The sequence below is a fragment of the Eumetopias jubatus genome, unplaced genomic scaffold (genome assembly GCF_037043125.1).
Source record: "Eumetopias jubatus isolate StellerSeaLion01/CBP00866 unplaced genomic scaffold, mEumJub1_p1.0 scaffold_17, whole genome shotgun sequence".
Classification (NCBI taxonomy): domain Eukaryota; kingdom Metazoa; phylum Chordata; class Mammalia; order Carnivora; family Otariidae; genus Eumetopias; species Eumetopias jubatus.
The window spans coordinates 37,920,212-37,946,793 of NW_028274823.1; the positions used below are offsets into that span (position 1 = coordinate 37,920,212).

Genomic DNA, 26,582 nt, shown 5'->3' on the forward strand with positions numbered 1-26,582 from the left:
ACTCCTCACTACAATGTGCCAGCCACTGTACTAAGACCTGAGGATGGGAACCACACAGACACTGCACTCATGAAGCTTATACTGTAGTGCAAAAGATAAGAAAACAAAAATTATAGCTTAAATAATTCAATTTGCACTTTGAAAAGATCACTGGCAGCCATGCACTGAATGGACAGGAGACAGACAAGAGGGAAAAGTTGGGAAACCAGTGAACGAAGGAATGAAATAACAGTGGTTATCAAGAACAGAATTTGAAAAATTAATCTCTATTTTTCCCCCAACATTTCCAAGGTATCAACAACAGACACAATGTACTTATAATCCAAAATAGGGGTATCTTATACTCCAAGAAATAAATTTTTAAAAAATCCACACTAGGGAGAAGGGAGCAACATGGCAGAGGAGTAGGAGACCTGGATTTCGTCTGGTCTCAGGATTTCAGCTGGATAGGGATCAAACCATTCTGAGCACCTACAAACTCAACAGGAGATCGAAGAAAAGAATAGCAACAACTCTCTGAACAGAAAAGCGACCACTTTCTGGAAGGTAGGACGTGCAGAGAAGTGAATCCAAGGTGATATTCGGGAGGACAGACGGCAGGGGAGGGGGCCTCCGTCGGCCGCTTCTGGCAAGTGATAGAGCCGCGGAGCACAAAATCGGAACTTTTAGAAGTCGGCTCCGCTGAGGGACGTCGCTCCAGTGGCTAAGCGGGGGATGGAACCCTCGCGGGACAGTGTGGTCTCAGGACCCTTGGGGTCACAGAAAGACCGGGGGTGCCTGAGTGCAGCAGAGCTCCCAGGTATCGGAGCAGGGAAGCCGGCTGCAGAGACGGAGCTGAGGCACAGGCTCTCAGATCCGGGTTGCCATAAACTGTGATTGGCCAAACAGTCAGGTGACTGCTCCTCCAGAAGGGACCCAACAAGCGGCAGAGCCGGGGAGACTCCCCTTCCTCCCCGGGAGGAGCGGCGCGGGAGCGCACCGCAGGGATCTGCTGGGTTTGGAGACTCCACATGGGGTCGGGTGCTAGAGACAGAAACGCTCGGTCACAGGCCGGGTGAGCACGGAGTGCGGCCGGAGACCGGAGAGATGGGAGTGACTGACTGCTTTTCTCTGGGGGCGCACTGAGGAGCGGGGCCCCAAGTTCTTGGCTCCTCCGGGCTGGAGATTGGGAGCCCGCCATTCTCACTCTCGTCCTCCAACACTGTATGGAAAGCTTGCAGGGAACAAAAGCTCCCCAGAGCAAAACCGAGCAGATTACTTAGCCCTGATCGACAAAGGTGGGGCAATTCCGCCTCCGGAAAAGACATTTGGGAACCACAGCAACAGGCCCCCTCCCCCAGATGATAAGCACAAACAGCCAGCCAAGACCAAGTTTACCGATCAATGAGAACGGGAGAACTCCAGAGCTAGGGGACTACTGCACATAGAATTCATGGCTTTTTTACCATGATTCATTAGCCTTTCAAAGTTAATTTTTTTTAACTGTCTTTTTGTTTTTGAATTTTTCTTTTTTCCTTTTCAACCAACATCTTATCAATCCCTCTTGAAAAAAAAATATTTTTTATTTTTCATTTTTAGAGTCATATTCTATCCCTTCGTATTAGTTACCTTTATTTTTAGCAAATATATATAAGTTGTTCTATCTTTAAAATTTTGAGATACAGTTTCTTCTAACAGATCAAAATATACCCTAAATCTCTAGGGTATGGCTTTATTCTAGTCTCCTGCCTGATCACATTCTCTCCCCCTTTTTTTTAGTCCTCTTTCTTTTTTCAAACACCTTCTTACCAATTTCTTTTTTAAAACTTTTTATACTTTTCATCTTTACAGTCACATTCCATCCCTTCACTGTATCAACCCTTATTTTGTACCTATTTAAGTCTTTCTTTCTTTAAAATTTTAGGAGGCACTTTATTCTAACAGACGAAAATACACCCAGAATCTAGCGTGTGGCACTGATCTATACACCAGCCTGATCATATTCTGGTTTTTTTTGCTTTGTTCTGTTTTTGTTTGTTTTTATCTTTTTTTTTTCTTTTTTTTTCTTTCTTTTTTCTTTCTTTCCCTTTCTTTTCCCCTGGTTTCAGGTCGTTTCTGATTTGTTTAGAGTATATTTTCTGGGGACAGTGTTACCCTGTTAGCATTTTCTTCACTCATTCACCTATTCTCCTCTGGACAAAATGACAAAATGGAAAAAATCACCTCAACAAAAAGAACAAGGGGTAGTACTGTCTGCCAGGGACCTACTCAATACGGACATTAGTATGATGTCGGACCTAGAGTTCAGAATCATGATTTTAAAGATACTAGCTGGGCTTAAAAAAGCATGGAAGTTATTAGAGACACCCTTTCTGGAGAAATAAAAGAACTAAAATCTAACCAAGTCAAAAACAAAAAGGCTATTAATGAGGTGCAATAAAAAATGAGGGCACTAACTGCTAGGATAAATGAGGCAGAAGAGAGAATCAGGGATATAGAAGACCAAATGATGGAAAATAAAGAAGCTGAGAAAAAGGGAGAGAAACAACTACTGGATCACGAGGGCAGAATTCGACAGATAACCGATACGATAAGATGAAACAACATTAGAATAATTGGGATCCCAGAAGAAGAAGAAAGAGAGAGAGGGGCAGAAGGTATACTGAAGCAAATTATAGCAGAGAACTTCCCTCATGTGGGGAAGGAAACAGGCATCAAAATCCAGGAGGCACAGAGAACCCCTCTCAAAAACAATAAAATTAGGTCAACACCCCGACATCTAATAATAAAACTTACAAGTCTCAGAGACAAAGAGAAAATCTTGAAAGCAGCTCAGGAGAAGAGATCTGTAACCTATAATGGTAGAAACATTAGATTGGCAACAGACCTATCCACAGAGACCTGGCAGGCCACAAAGGACTGGCATGATATCTTCAGAGCACTAAACGAGAAGAATATGCAGCCAAGAATACTATATCCAGCTAGGCTGTCACTGAAAATAGGAGAGATCAAAAGCTTCCAGAACAAACAAAAACTAAAGGAATTTGCAAACACGAAACCAGCCCTACAGGAAATATTGAAAGGGGTCCTCTAAGCAAAGAGAGAGCCTAAAAGCAGCATAGATCAGAAAGGAACACAGACAGTATACAGTAACAGTCACCTTACAGGCAATACAATGGCACTAAATTCATATCTTTCAAAAGTTACCCTGAATGTAAATGGGCTAAATGTCCCAATCAAAAGACACAGGCTATCATTGGATTAAAAAATAAGACCCATCGATATGCTGTCTGCAAGAGACTCATTTTAGACCCAAAGACACCCCCAGATTGAAAGTGAGGGGGTGGAAAACCATTTACCATGCTAATGGACACCAAAAGAAAGCTGGGGTGGCCATCCTGATATCAGACAAATTAGATTTTAAAACAAAGTCTTTAAAACATGTAATAGGAGATGAGGAAGGACACTATATCCTACTTAAAGGGTCTATCGAACAAGAAGATCTAACATTTGTAAATATCTATGACCCTAACATGGGAGCAGCCAATTATATAAGGCAATTCATAACAAAAGCAAAGAAACACATTGATAACGATACAACACTAGTGGGAGACTTTAACACCCCCCTGACTGAAATGGACAGATCATCTAAGCAAAAGATCAACAAGGAAATAAAGACTTTAAATGACACACTGGACCAAATGGACTTCACAGACATATTCAGAACATTCGATCCCAAAGCAACAGAATACACATTCTTCTCGAGTGCCCATGGAACATTCTCCAGAATAGATCACATCCTAGGTCACAAATCAGGTCTCAACCAGTACCAAAAGAATGGGATTATGCCATGCATATTTTCAGACCACGGTGCTTTGAAACTAGAACTCAATCACAAGAGGAAAGTTGGAAAGAACTCAAATACATGGAGGCTAAAGAGCATTCTACTAAAGAATGAATGGGTCAACCAGGAAATTAAAGAATTAAAAAAATTCATGGAAACCAATGAAAATGAAAACACAGCTGTTCAAAATCTTTGGGATACAGCAAAGGCAGTCCTAAGAGGAAAGTGTATAGCAATACAAGCCTTTCTCAAGAAACAAGAAAGGTCTCAAATAAACAACCTAACCCTACACCTAAAGGAGCTACAGAAAAAACAGCAAATAAAGCCTAAACCCAGCAGGAGAAGAGAAAGAATAAATATCAGAGCAGAAATCAATGAAATAGAACCAAAAGGAACAGTAGAACAGATCAACGAAACTAGGAGCTGGTTCTTTGAAAGAATTAACAAGATGGATAAACCCCTGGCCAGACTGATCAAAAAGAAAAGAGAAATGACCCAAATCAACAAGATCATGAATGAAAGAGGAGAGATCACAACCAACACCAAAGAAATACAAACAATTATAAGAACATAATATGAGCAACTCTATGCCAGCAAATTAGATAACCTGAAAGAAATGGGTACATTCCTAGAGATGTATCAACTACCAAAATTGAACCAGGAAGAAAGAGAAAACCTGAACAGACCTATGACCACTAAACAAATTGAAGCAGTCATCAAAAATCTCCCAACAAACAAAAGCCCGGGGCCAGATGGCTTCCCCAGGGAATTCTACCAAACATTTAAAGAAGATTTAATACCTATTCTCCTGAAACTGTTCCAAAAAATAGAAATGGAAGGAAAACTTCCAAACTCATTTTATGGGGCCACCATTACCTTGATCCCAAAACCAGACAAAGACCCCAACAAAAAGGAGAATTACAGACCAATATCCTTGATGAACATGGATGCAAAAATTCTCACCAAAATACTAGCCAAGAGGATCCAACAGTACATTAAAAGGATTATTCACCATGACCAAGTGGTATTTATCCCTGGGCTGCAAGGTTGGTTCAACATCCGCAAATCAAACAACGTGATACAATACATTAACAAAAGAAAGAACAAGAATCATATGATCCTCTCAATAGATGCAGAAAAAGCATTTGACAAAGTACAGCATCCTTTCTGGATCAAAACTCCTCAGAGTACAGGGACAGAGGGTACATACCTCAATATCATAAAAGCCATCTATGAAAAACCTACAGCCAATATCATTCTCAATGGGGAAAAGCTGAGAGCTTTCCCCCTAAGGTCAGGAACGCGGCAGGGTTGTCCACTATCACCACTGCTATTCAACATAGTGTTAGAAGTCCTAGCCACAGCAATCAGACAACAAAAAGAAATCAAAGGCATCCAAGTCGGCAAAGAGGAAGTCAAACTCTCACTCTGCAGATGATATGATACTTTATGTGGAAAACCCCAAAGACTCCACCCCAAAACCGCTAGAACTCATACAGGAATTCAGTAAAGTGGCAGGATATAAAATCAATGCACAGAAATCAGTGGCATTCCTATACACCAACAACAAGACAGAAGGAGAGAAATTAAGGAGTCGATCCCATTTACAATTGCACCCAAAACCATAAGATACCTAGGAATAAATCTAACCAAAGAGGCAAAGGATCTGTACTCAGAAAACTATAAAATACTCAGGAAAGAAATTGAGGAAGACACAAAGAAATGGAAAAATGTTCCATGCTCATGGATTGGAAGAACAAACATTGTGAAGATGTCAGTGCTACCTAGAGCAATCTACACATTCAATGCAATCCCCATCAAGATACCATCCACTTTTTTCAAAGAAATGGAACAAATAATCCTAAAATTTGTATGGAACCAGAAAAGATCCCAAATAGCCAGAGGAATATTGAAAAAGAAAAGCAAAGCTGGCGGCATCACAATTCCGGACTTCCAGCTCTATTACAAAGCTGTCATCATCAAGACAGTATGGTACTGGCACAAAAACAGACACATAGACCAATGGAACAGAATCGAGAGCCCAGAAATGGACCCTCAACTCTATGGTCAACTTATCTTTGACAAAGCAGGAAAGAATGTCCAATGGAAAAAAGTCTCTTCAACAAATGGTGTTGGGAAAATTGGACAGCCACATGCAGAAGAACGAAACTGGACCATTTCCTTACACCACACACAAAAATAGACTCCAAATGGTTGAAATGTGAGACAGGAGTCCATCAAAATCCTAAAGGAGAACATAGGCAGCAACCTCTTCGACCTTAGCCGCAGCAACTTCTTCCTAGAAACATGGCCAAAGGCAAGGGAAGCAAGGGCAAAAATGAACTATTGGGATTTCATCAAGATAAAAAGCTTTTGCACAGCAAAAGAAACAGTCCACAAAACCAAAAGACAACCAACAGAATGGGAGTAAATATTTGCAAATGACATATCGGATAAAGGGCTAATATCCAAAATCTATAAAGAACTTATCAAACTCAACACCCAAAGAACAAATAATCCAATCAAGAAATGGGCAGAAGACATGAACGGACATTTTTCCAAAGAAGACATCCAAATGGCCAACAGACACATGAAAAAGTGCTCAACATCGCTCGGCATCTGGGAAATCCAAATCAAAACCACAATGAGATACCACCTCACACCTGTCAGCATGGCTAAAATTAACAAGTCAGGAAACGACACACGTTGGTGGGGATGTGGAGAAAAGGGAACCCTCCTACACTGTTGGTGGCAATGCAAGCTGGTGCAGCCACTCTGGAAAACAGTACGGAGGTTCCTCAAAAAGTTGAAAATAGAGCTACCCTACGATCCAGCAATTGCACTACCGGGTATTTACCCCAAAGATACAAATTGAGGGATCCAAAGGGGTACGTGCACCCCAATGTTTATAGCAGCAATGTCCACAATAGCCAAACTGTGGAAAGAGCCAAGATGTCCATCGACAGATGAATGGATAAAGATGTGGTATATATACACAATGGAATATTATGCAGCCATCAAAAGGAATGAGATGATCTTGCCATTTGTAACGACTTGGATGGAACTGGAGGGTGTTATGCTGAGTGAAATAAGTCAGTCAGAGAAAGACATGTATCATATGACCTCACTGATAGGAGGAATTCTTAATCTCAGGAAACAAACTGAGGGTTGCTGGAGTGGTGGGGGGTGAGAGGGATGGGGTGGCTGGGTGATAGACACTGGGGAGGGTATGTGCTATGGTGAGCGCTGTGAATTGTGCAAGACTGTTGAATCACAGATCTGTACCTCTGAAACAAATAATGCAATATATGTTAAAAAAAAAAAGAAGAAGAAGATAGCAGGAGAGGAAGAATGAAGGGGGGGAAATCGGAGGGGGAGACGAAACATGAGAGGTGATGGACTCTGAAAAACAAACTGAGGGTTCTAGAGGTGAGGGGTGTCGGGGGATGGGCTAGCCTGGTGATGGGTATTAAAGAGGGCACATTCTGTGTGGAGCACTGGGTGTTATGCACAAACAATGAATCATGGAACACTACATCAAAAACTAATGATGTAATGTATGGTGATTAACATAACAATAAAAAAGTTAAAGAAAAAAAATCCACACTAGGGCTGCCTGGCTGGCCCAGTTAGAAGAGCACGTGACTCTTGATCTCAGAGTTGTGAGTTCGAGTCCTATGGTGGGTGTAGAGATTAAATAAATAAAATTAAAAAAAAAAAAAAACCCACACCAGGTATACAGGTAGGGAAGCTGTTAAAGAGCTAAGTCAACCAAGTAAGGGAGTCAGTTACCAGATGGGTTCTTCCCTTTCCTTGAAAACCGATTTTCTTTTGCTATGTAAGAGCTAATCAATATAATTTAAATAAAATACTTAAGAGTCTAAAATAACAAGTCCTGCCTCTCTACATTTAGACATTTAACAGTTTACTGTGTTTCCCTGCAGATATCTTCTATGCTTATACTAATTATACCTTTAAAAAAAGTACATATTTTTTTGAAAAATATATACAAGTGGGTTCATCTGATAAGTCTGAAGTTCCCAAGCTGTGCACTAAGACATACTACAGCAAGCTCACAAGAGCACCTCAAAATATTTTAAATATTCAAAGAAAAGTGACACACACAATAGCTCAAGGTAGTTCATAGTTTCAAATGGTAACACATTACATTCCTTTTGATGATGACGTATCTTTGCAACCCTGATTTTCAGAAGCTGTATTTTCAGTGGTTGTTTGGCCTTAGCACTAATGGATAAAATATTAGGTGTTTCTTTGGGCATAGGGGAACAATGAAAAAAAAATCACTGCGACATTAAGGACACAGTGAACCAAGAAAGTTTGGGGACCTCTGTGGTAAGTTTTTATAGAAAGTGTTTTTACACTTCAACTGTCCCCTGCTTTAGTTCCTTTCCTTCCCCATTCTCCTCACCTCTAGTCTCTAATTTACCCCACTGCCACCACTGAGGCAATCTCCTGAAAATCCACTCCACCTCCTCCCCCTTACCCCCAATGCTCTCTCCACACTATCCATGCCAGATGTATACTATTACCCCAAAGTCCCTGCATATGCCCTACACTCTGCTGGTACTCTGTGTTAAAACAATTCCCTCCAGTAGGAGTGTGTGAGTGCGTGCGTGTGTGTGTACATATATGTTTGTGTTTAGGCATATGTGTACAGAGAAACTATATATCTTAGTATGTTTTTATATACAGATAATTAATATGGTTAATGTTACATTATAAAGAAAAAAGCATGAAGCAACTAAACCCAATATTTATAGAAATACATATTTTTGACATACATGAATGGGTAACGTTTGTCAACGCATAGAAAAAAAATACTATAAGAATATATATCATAATATAATGATTACCTCTAGAGGGTGTAATCCTGCCAACATTTCAATACCCAAGTTAATCCCATCTCTTCAAAAAAATAAAATTTTCCCTTAGCGTCTGAATCAAAATAGCTCTCTTCCCTCCAATACTACCACAGCACTTTGCTTGGAACCCTGTAACTACATTAAGCAGGCTGCTCTGGATGAATTAATTTGATCCTTGAACAACACAGAGCTTTGGGGTGCTGACACCCCCATAATGTCAAAAATCTGAGTACAACTTTTGACTCTTCAAAAACTTAACTACTAATATCTACTGTTGATAACAACTCTTACTGATTAACACACATTTTGTATGTATTACATATTGAATTCTAATAATAAACTAGAGAAAACAAAATGTTATTAAGAAAATCCTAAGTGAGAAAAAATACATTTACAGTGATGACTTATCAAAAAACATCGGGTGGGGCGCCTGGGTAGCTCAGTCAGTCAGGCCTCTGAATCTTGATTTTGGCTCAGGTCATGATCTCAGGGTTGTGAGATTAAGCCCCCTCTTGGGTTCCACACTGGACATGGAGCCTGCTTGGGATTCTCCCTCTCCCTCTCCCTCTGCCCCCACCTCTAAAAACAAAAGAAAACAAAAAACATCCACAAAAACGTGGACCTGTGCAGTTCAAACCCACATTGTTCAAGGGTCAACTGTACTTACATATGGTTCTTCTTCCTCCACTCCGGTGTAAATCTAAGCATGGCATCCTCTCATGCACCCTCCCATGGTACCCGACATCGGACAATGTCTATTAGAACTATGATAATCACAACTGTTGAGTTTACACACTAATCAGATATTAGAAAACACCTAACATAAAAGGTCATTTAGTTTTCTGCAAACCTTTTGATTGAAGAATTGTTGGAGAATGTTGTAAGAAGTCTCCAAATTTCTGTAATGTTCCTTCTTTTTTCTTAGTGGCCAAATTTGTACTAACTGTGGATGCCTGACTCCGTAAAGAGTATGTTTTCTTAGATGATGGACGTGTGGAAACCTAAAAAACAAACACTTTTTTGTTACTGTCGATGAAAATGTTAGAAGGAAATAGTTGTAACCACAGCCGAATTAAAGAGGCCAGACACAGGTCACAAATTTGCAGGCAGGGAACTTGGGATTAAGTATATGAGGAGAGGATGAAAGAACCAAAGAATGGCAAAATGGGTGTGACAGACTGACTCAGAAGTATCGAGGGGCCTGATGCTGGCCCAGTGCTAAAGATTATATTCTAAGCTGAATTAGATGAATAAGAAATGGAAGATAAATGAGTTATCACCGGACAAAACTGGATTTCTGCGTAATTACTGATCAACTTTTACATCTTTATTTTTATATTCTAATTTATAAATGTAAGTTAAGAAAATGGTCAATTCTGAACACATTAAAAGACAAACCTTTTGTTCCTTTTTGACGGAAGAATTTCTATGCTCAGAAACAGGAGACTTCAAATTAGGTCTGGGTGTGGCATTCTTCTTATTTTCACATTTCACCAAGTCCTAAAATTAATGAGTTTCAGCACTGATTAATTTCTTAACAATATTTTCTTTCTCTAGGCTCAAAAAAAAAAAAAGAGGATGGCTTTTAACTAGGGTTGATTTTGACTCCAGGAGATACTGACAATGTCTGGAGATATTTTTGGGTTGTCAGTGCTGGGAGAGGAGGGTGTTTACTGGCAACTAGTGGTAGAGGCTCCTAAACACACCTTTATAAATGCATAGGAGAGCCTTCCAAAACAGAGGTATATAAACCCAAATGTCAGTCATGCTGAAGTTGAGAAACCCTGACTGAAGGTATGACTTTTTCTCCCAACTTTATTGAGGTACTATTGATATTAAACATAGGTATGTTTAAGATGTACAATGTGAGGATTTAATACACACATATATTGCAACATGACTGAAGGTATGAATTTTTCACACACATCATAAATAATGAAATTACATAAGCTAAACAGGAAATAGTAGAAGGGATAACATCTTTTATTTGAACTCCATTTCTAAAATACAGCAATACATCTACTCTTTCCCCAACTCCTAAAACATGCAGAGTATCTGTTTAAGAACTCTAAGTGAAATTTGGCAGCATGAAAAACAAAGCAGAACAAGTAAAAATCTTCATTATAAGCACAGGCAAAATGCTAAAATCAAGAAATATAATCTATCTTCCCTTCTAAATAGGCATGACATATTACTTTTCTTTCTCCCACCTAACTTCTCTTAGGACAAAGTCTCTCGTAGTATATTAACTGAATCAAACTCATACAAACCCTAGTTGTACCAAAGATTATAAGCATAAAAGGAAAAAAAAAAGGCAAGAAAAAAAACCAAAGAAAAGATCATGCCTGAACCTCAGAATTCAAGTTACAAAGCAGAAGTCATAATGGTAATAAGAAGCAGACTTCCTCAAAGGGGAAAGACAGATGGTAATCAATGGAAAACAAATGAAGAGTAGGAACTCCATCATACTTGCAGTGTGCAATAAAGAGTTCTCTGGAGTCTTCACTGGATTAGAATATATAGCACTATATAAGTGGTTTTCATGAGGACCTTACAACACTCAGTTTATTAGAGCAGTGAAGAACTAGTAAAATCAGAAAAAAACCTTACGTTTCTACATGATTTATCTATACCAGTCTTATATCTATTCTGAAAAACACATAGGGAGTATATACCAACAGTAAAATGAATAAAATAATTGCTTTTTAACCCTCTGAGTACACAATTTTTCCTTTTCCCTTGAAAAAATAAATCATGAAAAAGTCAACATAAATCATAATGAAATTAAAATACTATGTTAGTGTTATCTAAAATTTATTAAATATAAATTAAATAAATATTGAATAAAAATTAACTAAGGCTCTACAAAACAATCACTAAAGGTATATTCTAGGTGTAGCAGGAAAGATGCTAAATAATACTCATTCAGCAAATTTATTACCTGACAGAGAGCCTCAGGAGTATGGTTAATACTATTTCTGCTCTTCCACCAGCTTGAAAATATACTACTCTTTAAAGAGGTAAAAAAAAAAAAAAAGTTGAAGAAAAAGTTATTGTGCTAGAGTTTATAATTAGTTTTAAATTTAAAACCAGTTACTTTTTAAAATAAATATTAGCATTTATTATGTATCCACCACATGTGGAACAAAAGCTAAGCATTTTAATTAAACCTACTATCTCTAATCCTTTATTTCCAAAAGGAGAAAACAGAATGAGAAAGTTTATAACCTGCTTGGCTAGGATATGGCAGAAGGTTTGGTAACTCTACAATCAGAGAGCTACAGTAGGAAGTAGTAAAGAGTTTGTATCCTACCACTAAATAGAGGCCCAAATTTTAACATACCAGCTGACAGAAAAAGTCTCTCTTCCAAAACCTACTATAACCATAGAGAGCTAAGATTTTTATTTTTTATTTTTTTTGACGAGAGAGAGGGAACACAAGCAGGGAGAGTGGGAGAGGGAGAAGCAGGCTTCCCGCGGAGCAGGGAGCCCGATGTGGGGCTCGATCCCAGGATCCTGGGATCATGACCTGAGCCGAAGGCAGATGCTTAGTGACTGAGCCACCCTGGCGCCCCAAGAGCTAAGATTTTAGTTAAATAACAAAGATTATACTCAAGCAAGCTAGCCATTTGGTTTCTCTAATTTCCTTATCAACTCTTTCCTCTTCACTGGAGGGAAAGTCACTAAGTTTGAACAGGACTAATATACTGAATTAGCTTGCCAGTGAAATCCACCATAGCTTGACCTATCACAGCTTCAATGAAACAAGGGCTAAGTTTTAATAACCCTAAGCTTTTTGTTTATGGACTATTAGACTACAATAATATTCTTAAGGAGTATAAAATAGGGCACAAATTATGATTTTGGTCTCCAATAGCAGTGCTTATGAACAAGAGGGCAGTATAAAAGTTTAATTACGTATAATAACTAAGCTTAAGGTTTGCTTGTTAAATTCACTCATTATAGTTAAGTATTTACCTCCTCCATTTCATTACTCTTCCTCTTCCGGGCCTTGGAAATCTTAACCGTCACAGGTAAAGTGCAACCAGGGTGTTTCACCGCCATTTTGTTTGGCCGTAAAGGTGTAAATTGAATCTCTAACTCAGGTTTTGGAAATCGAGTGGTTTGATTATTTTCTGTTGACACTTCACAAGAGTCAAGGACTACAGAGCCATCCTACAACAGAATTAAAAAGAAAAACGAATCTTATTTGCAGAATATGAATTTATGAATTGCAAAGCATTAAATCTTTCAAAATACCTATCAGAGACAATGAATTAGAAAAGATTAAAAGTGTGCTGGGTCAAATTAACCACGGCAAGAACAGAAAGATGGAGTTACCATCTACCCTCTCCAAGTTTATACACAGTATGTTAAAATCCAAGGAAATAGAGATCAGTATTTCCCAAACTTGTATGATCATAAGAATAATTCAGACAATTTGTTTAAAAGATTCTTGGACCCTACCACAAACCTACTAAATCAGAAATCTCCTAGGAAAGAGTCTAGGATTTTTAATAAGCACCCTAGTAAAGGTAGATTAAAGTTGGCTTAAAATTGAGAAATGGAGTCTCATTCCCCTTCCTTTAATCTGGGCTGCCCTTAACGACTTCCAAGGCCAACAGGATGTAGTGGAAATAACATCATTGTTCTGAGGCTTGATCATAAGAAGGCTGTAACTTCCACCCTGTCCTCTTTGAAAAGTTACTTTCAGGACACTCCCCCCTTCAAAATGCCTCATTTCAGAATGCAGCCACCGTGCTGGCAGAAGCCCAAGCCACAGGGACAGGCCACATACAGGTCCAGCTGAGCTCCCAGAATCAACTATCAGCTACATGAATGAATCATTTTAGACTTTAAGCCCAAAAGAGAATACTGATTTCATGAAGACAAGAAAAATATACAAAATAGCATAACAAAACTATTCCCCAAAACTACAGAATATACCATAACTGCTGGAATTCTTAATAAGAATTGGAATCAGGAGGTTTTAGGACATAAATTTATATATACATATACGTATTCATATAAACATACATAAATTTTCATATAAATTTATAAAGAAATGTTCCATATATAACTGCCTTTGCTATCAAGATTAATCTTATTTATCAATCAACTCCAAACTTTTCTTCAAAGGATATGATCTTAGTCTCTAAGGCCAATGCTAATTATCTGAAATTCCACCAAAAACTACCAAAGAAAGGGCAAGAGAAAAGAAATGGCTTGTGCCATTTCCCCAGATTAAAATGCCTTTCTCTTCCCATTCATGGCTTGGTAAAAATCTATTCACCTTCAAGACCCAATATGATGTTACCTTCTCTAATCTACATCCACAGCCACTCAGGCAAAATTCATCATACACTCCCTGCAGGCAATGTTCCTTCTTAGCACTCTCTTCATGACTCTTAGCCCCTAAGATAAAGTCAAACATGTAGTCATTTAGGTATCTGTCTTACTAGATTCTTTACTCCTTGAGGATGGCAATCATGCCTTATGTTTGTGCTCTCAGTGGCAATGTTCCCAACCAACACTAAAAACTCCCAATAAACATGTTTAAAAAATAAATGCAAAAAAGGAATTCTGTCTTCAAAACTTTAAGTGACATAGGATTTTTACCTTTTCATATGTTATCTAAGACTCTATTATCCAAAGAACCCAAAGCCCACTACAGATTAAGAAAACTCACTATGAACTACTGTATAGGTAGGTATATGGTATACGGTAATTTGGTGACAAAGTTATTAAATGGGTACAATTAAAAAAAAAAACACACACACTACTGAATAGAATGCTTATTAAAAGGACCTCTTATGAGGGCTAATATTCACCCATATTTTATCTTTTGTAGGATTTCCTATTACTGACCACCAAGTTTGTTTATAATAACAGATCTGTCATTTTGCAATAAGTATAATTTTGAGAGGAGATTAATATTGTTTGGGGATCTAATCTTCCAAAAGAAATTCACTTCTCAAAAGCCTTTAGGTTTTCCCTCCCACAGCCAAGAGCACATATAGCTAACTGCACAGCAAGGTACTTATAACAATTGATTAAATTAAACTTGGAAGTGTTATTTATTAATTAACAGTCACTGGTAAAGAGGGTAAAGAAGTGGACTGTGTTACCAAATGCCCACCTCTACTTCGTTTCTAGAAGTTTCAAAACTTGTTGATTGAGGTTCCATTTCAACTCTGCCAGGATCCATTGAACTCATATGTGTAGGCTTGATATCCACATTTTGTTCTTCCTAAGAAATATTAAAACAAGCCAGTGTAGCCAAAAATATATTAAAATACTTCACCTAAAGAATAGAAAATCAAGATTTGGGTGGATTATATCATGGAAGTAATGAAAGACTTCCTCCTCTCTTTCATTCTCAGAAACTTAGGAAAGGCTGGGCAACTTGCCAGCCTCTGGGCCTGATCGAAAAGAGAAATCTAAAAGATGACTTTCGATTTTCAAGGCTTTACGTATATTCTCTCATTTTACTTTCATTGCAACTCTCTCAGCTAGATTTGGCAAGAATCATTATTCCTACTTCCTAGATGAGGAAACTGAAACCTAGAGATGTAAAATCACATGGCCAAGGTCTGTACTAAGCTGGAAGTGTTGGAACCCCAAGAGCTGCTTTGATAACACCATTCTGAAAAACTAGAGGAGTCTTGAGAATGCAACTCCAGTATCAGAGTAGAAAAGACCATACTGATAACTAAACCTTTTCTTGCTGCACACCTCATCCCTTTTTCTCAGTCGTAGGGTATGTTCTATTCCTATACCCTATTTAAGGGATCTATAAAGAAGTATCAGATTATATTTTTAAACTTGATAAATTCCACCATGGGCCTTTTCACGACTGCCATCAAAAGCAGAACTCAAATACATCTCTTAAGTCACCTACCCAAATAAAAAAGGTTCCATTGACTCCACAATGTGGAAAGCAACTAGCATGTATTGACTTCCACTGTGGTAAAAACTGTGCTAATTGTTTTACAAATGTTCTCAATTAATTTTCACAACTCTATTAGGAAGACATTACTATCTCTGTTTTAGAGAAATGCAGATATAATAAGTAATTTTCCCAAAGAACCCAAAACCACAGTGAGAGCAGCAGACATCTAGTTTTTCTAAGTTTCTAGTTTGTGCTATTTATACCACATGCTACTACCTCTTTTTTTAGCAGTCTTCCTCTTTCAGATTCATGAAGTCTTTTGTTGTGAGAGACAGGCACATACATTTATTTTTCCTATTGTCTGGAGGCAGCAGATTTTTAAGCATAGATCATTTATTCTGGAAAGATCAGCTTCAGATGTACCCTGATTCAATTACACCAGGAAGTAGCTCTCTGTGAAATGCAATCCTCTCTCCATGCAGGGTTCCCAACCTCAATGTAATATTACAAAAGTAACTCCTGCATGACTCAATCATTTTCAAAACAGTTCATCTTCAAAACAATTCATACCTTTATATAGTAAACTTAGGGTGGGCCCAAGTATTTAAATATTACCAAGAGTTTCGGTTGAATCACATTTCCACATTTGAAAGGTAGATGAGGGACTAAATCACAAATTGTTTATTTTCTAATTACTCTACCTAAAAGATATGACCAAAATATTTGAGAAGTACTATTTCTCAGTTGGTCACTGGCAAATCAATCATAATGATAAAACTCTGAAAACCTGAAATACACAATAACTACCCAAATAATTTTTCAAACTCTGATTCCCCTGTGATCTAGTGAAACTTAACCTTTTTATCCTCTAAGTGTTAATCAATTAAATAATTTTGAAAAATTCCTGTGTTCAATAAAAAAAAAGGCGCTGAAAGAACAAGATTCTACTCACTGTTTCAGGAGGCTCCAATGTGATCTTTTTTAATTGTTCGATTTCATTATCTTTCTGTGTATTACTGGAGATCAGTTCCTTCAGCTTTATTTCTAAAGCTGCAACCAGTTGATCCCGTTCTTCTCGCCACTTCTGAAGGTTCTCATCTTTCTCGGCCAGTTGTGCTGTAAGTATTTCCTAACCAGAAATTAAAGAAAACTTTATGAAACATTTTCTTGCAGAATTTTTTGAAATTTTTACTAGAAATAACACACTATGAATAAAACATGTAACAAATTACATAGTTTAGGCTAAAGTATTTACTTGTAAAACAAAATACACAATGCTTTCCTGTATTTACTGTCCACATGCTGTATTTATCCCTATCCCACCTCACTCCAAAAATCAGCTTATTGGTCACTTCTTTCAATAAGCAATTATGAGAAGGGAAAAAAAAAGCAATTATGGTTTTTAAACTAATACTAGCATTTCCCCCAATATTTTGGAAATGAGAGGGTAAAATTACAGTCAAACAAATGACAAAACTAATAGCAACAAACAACAGAGAATTGAAAATTTGAAATACCATTTTCAGTGAGTTCAAAAACCATGAAATAGTGGTGAATTAAAGAAAATATGCATAAAACCTAAACATGTGAAGCCACAAAACACTGCTGAAAGAAAATAAAAATACATCAGTAAATGGAGAGATAATTTGTGCTCAATGATCAAAAGACTCCATATTGTTAAGACGTCAGTTTTCCCTAAATAGATCTATAGAGTCAAAGCAATCTCAATCAAAATCCGGGCAGGCCAGAGTGTACGTGTGTGGAAATGGGAAAGCTCACTGTAAAAGTTATATGAAAATGCAAACGATCTAGGATAGTCAAAATTATGTTGAAAATGAAGAACAAAGTGGGAACAAACACACTGTCATTTCAAGCGTACTATAACAATCAAGACAATGTGATAGTGGTATGAACAGAGATCAGTGGAACAGAAAAGAAGGTCCACAAGTGCATGGTCAATTCACATTCTACAATAACACCAAAGTAATTCAATGGAGGAAAGGACAGTCTTTTCAACAAAGAATGCTGGAACAACATACAAATGGGAAAAAAAAAAAAAAGAACCCTAATCTCATACCACATACAAAAATTAATCCTTGGACAAAAGTGGCACAGCAGTGGGAAAGTTGGGTTTTTTTTTTTTTTTTTCAATAAATACTACCAGGAAAATCAGTAATCCACATTAAAAAAAAGTTAGTCTTGATGCCTAACTCACTCCAACACAAAACTCAATACTAGAATCAAAATATGAAAGGTAAAACCTAAACAGGAAATAGTATAAGAGAACATCTTCATGTATTTGGGGTTAATAAAGGAGAAGATTAGGAAAATGAACTAAAGTAAATTTAAGAACTCATATTCATAAAAAGGCATTAAGAGAATAAAAAGTAAACTAGAGATTGAAAAAAGGTACTTGCAACACATGACAGAGGGCTCCTATCCAGAAAGCCTAAGAAGCTCCTACATATCAACTAGAAAAAGCCAGACAGTCCAATAGGAAAAAGGTAAGGGGCCCTATAATCTTCAACCTCATTAGTACTCAGGGAAAAGCAAATAAAAACCATAAAAAATGACCAACACCACCATGTTTTTGGGAATATACAGCAACTCCAATACTAAGTGGAGTATAAATGGGTACAACTACTCTGAAAACCAATCTGACATTCTATCAGAGTTCCACACATGCATACCCTATCATCCAACATTTCTATTCTTGGCTAACAATGCAAGAAAAATGCATGCACATGTGACGGAGAGAAATGTATAAAAATGTTTATAGGAGAATTACACATAATAGCTCAAAGCAGAAAATAATTCACATATCTTCAACATTAAAATGAATAGGCCGTGGTATATTCATACACTGCAATATTCAGCAATGAAAATGGGCTAATTCCAGCTACATGTGACATGAATAATTCTCACAAACATAATGCTGAAAGAAACCAGGTGAAACAAATGCATCCCACATAATTCTATTTACATAAAATTCAAAGCTGCCCAAAACTAAAGTACAACATTAAAAGACAGAATAGTTATTACCACTGGGAAAGAAATAGAAGAGGAGCTCCCTCTAATTTTCTATTTCTTGAACTGGGTGGTACTTAGGTGGATGTTGACTTTACAACAGTTCACTGAACTATTGTTTGTTTATTTACTGTGATTTACTGTGCTAAATATGACAATTTTACAAATTAACAATTTATACCTTAATATGGTAGACACACACATCCTAGGTATGACTGCAAAGAAATAGATGGGAGAAAGAAGGAAGCTAGCTCTCTTTAGGATTAAAAACGTAAAGTGGGTTTTGGGGCACCTGGTTGCCTCAGTCAGTTAAGCTTCCAATCATTGTACTATTGTTATGTAAGGTGCTAACATCAGGAGAAGTTAGTGGTAAGTACACAGGAACTCTGAATTAGTTTTGCAATTTTTCTGTAAATAAAATGATTTCAAAATAAGAAGGTAAAATTGTTTTTAAAAATCAGTGGGAAAATCACCCTTAACTTACTGAAAACTAACATCCTGGTTTTACAAGGAAGCTTAGCTATTATCTGTAAAATTCTGTCATAAAAAACAACAAACAAAACTACCAGCAATGACAATGTGATACTGCCAAGTTACTACTATTTTAAGGAGAAAATCAGCTTTTCATTTAAAGATAGTGTCAATGTGTTTTGCAACAGTTTCCTAAAACCAACAATACCTTTAACTTCTTTTTTTCTGTTAGCAACATGAGGTGTCAGACTAAGCAGTCAATTAAAACAGGAGGGGAAAAACAAGCTAAGATAGAATTGCTGTAAGAGCTACAGCCTAGTCAGGGGCACCTGGGTGGCTCAGTCGGTTAAGCGTCTGCCCTTGGCTCAGGTCATGATCCCAGGGTCGGGGAATCGAGCCCCACATCGGGCTCCCTGCTCAGCAGGGAGCCTGCTTCTCCCTCTGCCTCTGCCTGCCTGCCTGCCTACCTACTTGTGATCTCTCTCTCTCTGTCTCTGTCAAATAAATAAATAAAATGTTAAAAGAAAAAAAAAGAGCTACAGCTAGTCAAGATAAAACTGAAGGTTATTTCTACCTACTGTCTTCAAGAAAATATTTAGTTGACTTTTTTTTAAGATTTTATTTATTTATTTTAGAGAGGGAGCACAAGCAGGGGTAGGGGCAGAGGGAGAGGGAGAGAGAATCTCAAGCAGACTCCATGCTGAGTGCAGAGCCCAAAGCAGGGCTTGATCTCACGACCCCCAGATCATGACCTGTGCCAAAACCAAGAGTCAGACGCTCAACCGAGCCACCCAGGCACCCATAATTGACTTTTTAAAAGTCCTGATAAAATCAGCTTATCAGATAACATATACACACCATGTTAATAGAATCTACAGTTCACAATGCAAAATTTTATAATATGGTAGAGATCACCCTGTAGCAATCAAAAGGAAGAGATGTTTAAGTTCTGTATCTAGGTACTGAGATGTAATTAGGCATTTTCCCAACTTGCTAAATGGATTGAAAAAAGTTAAAGATAAGTGAACTTCAAAATTGGGACAGAAAAGTCATCTTACAGATAGACAAATAGGCTGCCTTTTAAAAGAGCAAGAAAATCAGGCAAACATATAAAGACCGGTAAGAATCCCAGGGATAAACTTAACAAACAAAAGCTGGCGAAATACATCAAAGATAAAGTATAATTGTTACCAACCACTTCATTTTGTTGTTTTAAACAACGCTCTCTGTCTTCAGCATATTTTTTCATCTCTTTGTTTCGGAGATTCTCAGCTTCTTTTGCCTGAGTGATAAGCATCATTTTTTCTTCTAGCCATTTATTTCTATCAGCTTTATATTTATGTTCAGATTCCTATGTATATAAAAATAATACAAGTAACTATCACATGCTTAAATAATACTTAACTAATAGTCACAAATTTATTTTTAGAACATATTCATATAACCCATCACTTTTTCACCTTTTTGAAAATTAAAAATAAGTGTTTTTCCTTAAACAATGATAAGATCAGAATTTATTTCAGTTTATAAAATGAACACTGCTGGTTTCCTTTTCTAAATGGACTTTCTTTTATAAACCTTATTTTGCTATGAAGTCCATTTAAGGACACTCCTTCATCAGTGACCTTAAGAACAAATAAACAACCTCTTTTTCTGAAAGAGTTACAAAGACCCAAGTCTTTCTAAATGCCAGAAAAGAAAAAGCCTTGGTTTGTGACGGTCATTTCTAATTGTATGGTTTCAAAAATAAAATATTCCTGGGTATACGAGATGCTAAGTAAAAATAACTTGTGCAACAGGACATTCATGAATCTGAGGAACACTGGGAATGGCTAGACTGAGAATATAGCTGATCAGTAATTTCCATTCCAGAATTACAAAGTTTATAATCTATTTGATTACATCGTTTGAGCAGAACATAAAATAAAGCAGTATTCCTTAATATGAACATTCCCAATATAGTTAATACTTTTCCATAAATAATGGGAGTATTTACTTTGTTCTAGCTGCTTTGGGATTTTCCCAAAAGAAAGGGTAAATTCTAGAATATATAATTAATAGTTAACAAAAGTACTTTTTATTTGTTCAGTATCTGATTACATATAGCATGAAATTAAGAAAATACTTTAGATGCAGCCAACTTTTCAAAATCACTATTATGCTTTCTTCAATCTCAAAACTAGTTCCTTCTAATAAAATGTATAAAATTTTAAGTGGTATTTGGTAAACCCCATTAAAAAAAATTTCCTCCATACACTGTATTCTATACAGCATTTAGAACTGAACATGGAAAAAATACAAATGCAAAACAGAATGTTCTTTATATAATACAGTTTCAAATATATTCCAGTGTCCAGATAGACAACTGTATTCCTTTCCAACTTCATAACTTAAAATTAAAATGATTATATACAAAATAATTTCCCTAAGTCTTCTTTTTCACAGCAGTAATTGAGGACTAAGTTGTTTAAGGAGTAGAAAAATAGGTGGAAACACATAAGAAGTAGTGATTTCAGAATTAAGTATATAGAATATAAAAAAGAAGACCCAACCACTGTATTTTCATTGGCACTAGTGGTGGTTTGTATGTTGGGAATTTCCACCCCATGTCATTTCAATGTATACTGAAAAATTTTACCTATATGGTAGCATTTCCCAGGTAGTATTTCACCCATATCGAAATTAATTATAAAATATTTGCTGAATTCTCCTCTCATGAGAAATACCATGGCTAGATACATACATACATCAAATCGTACCTGTAACTCATCCTGAAGCTTACTGAGCTTTTCACTAAGTACATCTGTGTTATCCTCAAATTCTTTATTTGACTTTTGATTACTTTTGGCTTCCAGATCATTGCATTTTTCCTTCCATTTTTCCAGTTCTAATTTGAAAACATAAAATTATTTTTTAAAGCACATGAAAAGGTTATACCATATAGAGATACATACGGCATGAGATACAGACAAGAATCAGTAGAGCCCAGAAGAAAAACATAAACACAGACAGAACTGAGATAATTCCAAGGGGTGCACTTTTAAGAGCTCTTATGAAATTCTTAGAGAACAGTAAGTACAAGGACCTCTCAGGAACCCACTGAATAGTGTTCAGAGTATACAGTATAAACACATCTCAATCTTAATTATATAGGAAACCTCACATGGTTCTCAAAAATAAAAAAAAACTGTGATGGTATTCTGAAGGATGGAATCAGAGTATTTACCAAAATAAACATACAAGACAATACTAAGAAGCTGGACAGAGCTGAAACTCAGCTGAAAATTTATTTTTAATGTCTGGGAAACACTGCAAGTTATCATCCAGTTATTATGAAAGTATTCTTATTCCTTCTTTACTACATACAATTTTACTTAGATAAAACAATTTTCATCACATTGGAAAATGTCAAGTAATAGGACATTCCAAAAACACACCAATACTTTTTCACTATGAATTATTATAAATACTAAACAACTTTTAAAAAGGAAAGAAATCTAGGGAAATACAGAAAATGGCAAGTAGGTATGGAGATATTTAAGCAGTCATGTTTTTACCTGTGGCCAGTCTTTCAGCTTCCTCTAACTTAGCCTCGAGCACTCGATCCTGTTCCACCTGAGTTTGTTCCTGTTCTTCCAGGGTCATTCGCATGTCTTCAATTATTTTCTCTTTAACACTCAGATCTAAAAATTTGAGGAGAACATTTGAGAAACTACTAACACCTACACCTAGATACCCAATTTTTTCTGAGTTCTTCTAAAATTAAAATACACTTTTATTGACCAGAATAGAATCTGAGTCCTATGCAGACAGAAGCTTTGTCTTGTTCACTGCAGCACGTTGATGCCTAGAACAGCACTGGCAGATATGAAGCACCAAGTAAGTATCTGACGTACAGATAGATACCTGAATGACTGCAAGGATGGATGGATGGATGGAAAAAACCAATCTCTTCGGATAAAATTAATGATTTTTTATAATATTAAACTATTAATACTAATAAACGCAAATCTTGGGATTTAGAAAAAATGTTACTTGGCAAAACATTTATTTTCAGTGTTAATATTCTCAAACCAAAAGTAAAACATTTACCTCCTAAAAGCAAAAAGGGCTCAATCCCAATTTGACTTTTTTTTTCTTAAATCTTAAGTAATTATGTTTTCTACAAAAATTTCCAAAGCCAAAAATCTACTTCTATTATTTTTAAAACAAGCTCTTCAGGAATTACTGTGCTACTAGCCTTACCAAAATTGTCTCTCGCCCTTAAAAACTGATGACAATAATGACTTATAAACAGTTCCATTTTAATGCTGTCTGCTAGAAAGAGGTAAAAAGGAAAGATTACTTTGTTGCCTCTGGTGATGGCCATGTTTGTAGCAGGGCACATTTCAGACACTTCACCAAAACTATTACTGATGTCAGAGGTAATAACCCTATAAATGCATGTAGTTCAACCTCAGGTCACTAAACATTAAAAATAACAAAAATCCCAAAAAATGGCTCCCTCAAGGTGCACATAAATAGCAAACTTAAAAAAAACAATAAAGACAAATTTATTAAAACAATAAGAAAAAATTATATGAGTAATTTTCAGTATTTCTGTCTTTTTATATAAGCTGCCAGGAATGCTAGTAAAAGAGAATTGCTCCTAGGATTAAAGGAGTCTTGTTATTATTATCTAAATTTTTCCTTTCAAAAAGCATGATTACAAATATATTCAGATTATACAATTAATAAAAGTTTATTCAAAGAAAATCCCTTCCCTCTTCCACCCTATATTTTGCTCTAAACTAGAAGGCTAGAAAAAGGTTTAAGTATCTAGTTATCAATTAGGAAGGTCCCCCCCAAAAAAAAAATTAGGAAAGTTCACGACACCAATGATAATTTCACTGACTATCCACCTACTATCTGAAAGGTAGGTGTAGTTAAAAAAAAAAAGAGAGAGAAAGAGAAAATTATTTATCACGTACTGCCTCCAATAATTTACTTTTCATTTCAGGAAATAATCAGAAATATGCAACGAATAAAACAGAAAAGAAGTAAAACTGCATTTGCAGATGACGTGATACTTTATGTAAGGAAAAAAGAAAGAAAACCTTTTTAGAGTTCATAAACTAGTTCAGCTAAGTTTACAAGATACAGAATAAATATAATTAAATCTATTGTATTTCTAAATACTAGCAATTAACAATTCAAAAAATGGTATTAAGTAAACAATTCCATTTTTAACAGCATTACAAAGAATTAAGTACTTAGAAATAAATTAACAAAAGATGTGTAAAATTTATACACTAAAAAGTAAAAAAAAAAAAAAAACACTGAAAGGAATTATAAAAGGCTTAGCTAAATGTAAAGATATTCCATGGTTAATATTGTTTGTTGGCAATTTCCCCAAACATATCCTCAGATTTAACACAATCTCCATTAAAATTCCAACTGGCTTTTTTGCAGAAAATGACGAGCTGGTCCTAAAATTTATGTGGAAATGCAATGAACCCAAAATAGCCAAAATAATGTTGCCAAACAAGAGGAAAAGTGGGAAAATCCACCCTTCCCAATTTCAGAACTAAAACTACAGTAACAATATAGTGTGGTACTGGCAATCAAAGTCCAGAAATAAACCTTTACATTAATGGTCAACTGATTTTCAACAAAGGTGCAAAGACAATGAATGCAGTAAGAGAAAGTACAGTCTCTTCAAAAAATGGTACTGTGACAACTGATTCTCCATATATAAAAAATTAAGTTAGACACCTACCTCACACAATATACAAAATTATACTCAAGTGGATTAAATCAAAATGAATCAAAGATCTAAATATAAGAGCTAAAATGATAAAACTCAGAAAAAAACCTAGATGACTTTGGATTAAGCAATAGTTTCTTAGGCATGATACCTAAAATACAATCGATCAAAACAGATAAATTGGACTTCATCAAAATTAAAAACTTTTATGCATCAAAGGACACAATCAAGAAAGTGAAAAACAACCCTCAGAATAGGAGAAAGCATTTGCAAATCTATCTGATAAGCCATGTATCCAGAATACATAAAGAACTCTTATAATTCCATAATAAAAAGAGAAATAACCCAACTGAAACATGGGCAAAGGACTTCAATTTCTCCAAAGATATATAAATGGCCTATAGCACAAGACAAGATGCTCAATATCATTAGTCATTAGGGAAATGCAAATCAAAACCACAATGACATACCAGTTTATGCCCACCAGTAGGTTAGGTTAAACAGTGTCTCCCCAAAATACATGTCCATCCACTATGAATATGACCTTATTTAGAAATAGGATACTTGCAGATATAATCAAGTTAAGAGTAAGGTCACCTAGATTAGAGTGGGCCCTAAATCCAATATGACTGGTCTCCTTAAAAGAGGGAAATCTGGACAGAGACCCATAGGGAGAAGACACCAATACACACACACCTAAAAGAAAAATGGCCATGTTAAAACAGAGACAAACTGGAGTTATGCTGCCATAAGCCAAGGAATACAAAGGATTGCCATCAACCACTAAAAAATTACAAGAGACAAGGAAAGATTCTTCCCCAGAACTTTCAAAACAAGCACAGCCTGCCCTATCAATACCTTTATTTCTGATTTCTAGCTTTCATGTCTGTATGAGAATAAACTTCCTTGTCTTAAGCACCAAGTTTGTGGTAGATTGTTACAGCAGCCCTAGGAAACTAACATAGATACTATGACTTTTTAACACGGTTAAACAAGTGTTGGCAACATGTGGAAACACTAGAGCCTTCATCTACTACTGGTAAGAATGTAAAATGGTATAGCCACTGTGGGAAAAGTTCAACACAGAACTATCATAGGACCCAGTAGTTCCACTCCGGGATCCTCAAGAGAACTGAAAACATATGTTCACCCAAAAATTTGTACACAAATAGTCATAAAAGCCAAAAAGTAGAAACAATCCAAATGTCTATCAACTGATACATAAATAAAATGTGGTACAGTCATTACAGTGGAATATTATTCAGCCATAAAAAGGAATTAAGTACTAATACATGGTACAGTACAGATGAAACTTGAAAACATAATGCTAAGTGAAAGAAGTCAGACACAAAAGGCCATATATTGTATGCACCCACTTAGATGAAATGTCTGCAACAGGCAAATCCAGAGACAGAAAGCAGATTAGGGGCTAATAGGGACTGAGGAGTGACAGCTAATGGGTACAAGATTTCTTTTTGGGGTGATGAAAATGTTCCGGAATTAGATAGTGGTAGTGATTGTACAACCTTGTGAATACACTAAAACGCACCAAACTCTACACTTTTAAAAAAGTAATAATTATGTACTGTATCTCAATTTTTTAAAAAAATTTATACTAAGATATCTAAGTAAAAGGCATTCAGTGTTTAAATAGAAATATAGAAGCCAAACTAAAAATGTACTTTTTTGTTTGTTGGGGAATGCCTCATGCACAGCTGAAATCATAGGAGCAAATGGACT

The 26,582-nt window shown here is 36.3% G+C and overlaps 1 protein-coding gene across 4 annotated transcripts in view; it reads right to left on the reverse strand.

Annotated features, from left to right (window-relative positions):
- The window catches only part of KIF20B (kinesin family member 20B), an 85,554-nt gene that overhangs the window by 3,479 nt on the left and 55,493 nt on the right, over window positions 1–26,582 (reverse strand). For 2 of the 4 annotated variants that reach the window (XM_028098996.2, XM_028098994.2), the window contains exons 23-31: window positions 22,654–22,779; window positions 21,856–21,983; window positions 20,292–20,447; window positions 16,551–16,727; window positions 14,846–14,956; window positions 12,685–12,882; window positions 11,648–11,716; window positions 10,105–10,206; window positions 9,557–9,707 (exon numbers count right to left, since the gene is read on the reverse strand). In XM_028098996.2, coding sequence (XP_027954797.1) covers window positions 9,557–9,707; window positions 10,105–10,206; window positions 11,648–11,716; window positions 12,685–12,882; window positions 14,846–14,956; window positions 16,551–16,727; window positions 20,292–20,447; window positions 21,856–21,983; window positions 22,654–22,779 — 1,218 coding nt within the window. The remainder of the gene's footprint in view (window positions 1–9,556; window positions 9,708–10,104; window positions 10,207–11,647; window positions 11,717–12,684; window positions 12,883–14,845; window positions 14,957–16,550; window positions 16,728–20,291; window positions 20,448–21,855; window positions 21,984–22,653; window positions 22,780–26,582) is intronic. The other 2 variants (XM_028098997.2, XM_028098995.2) reach the window with 1 other exon arrangement.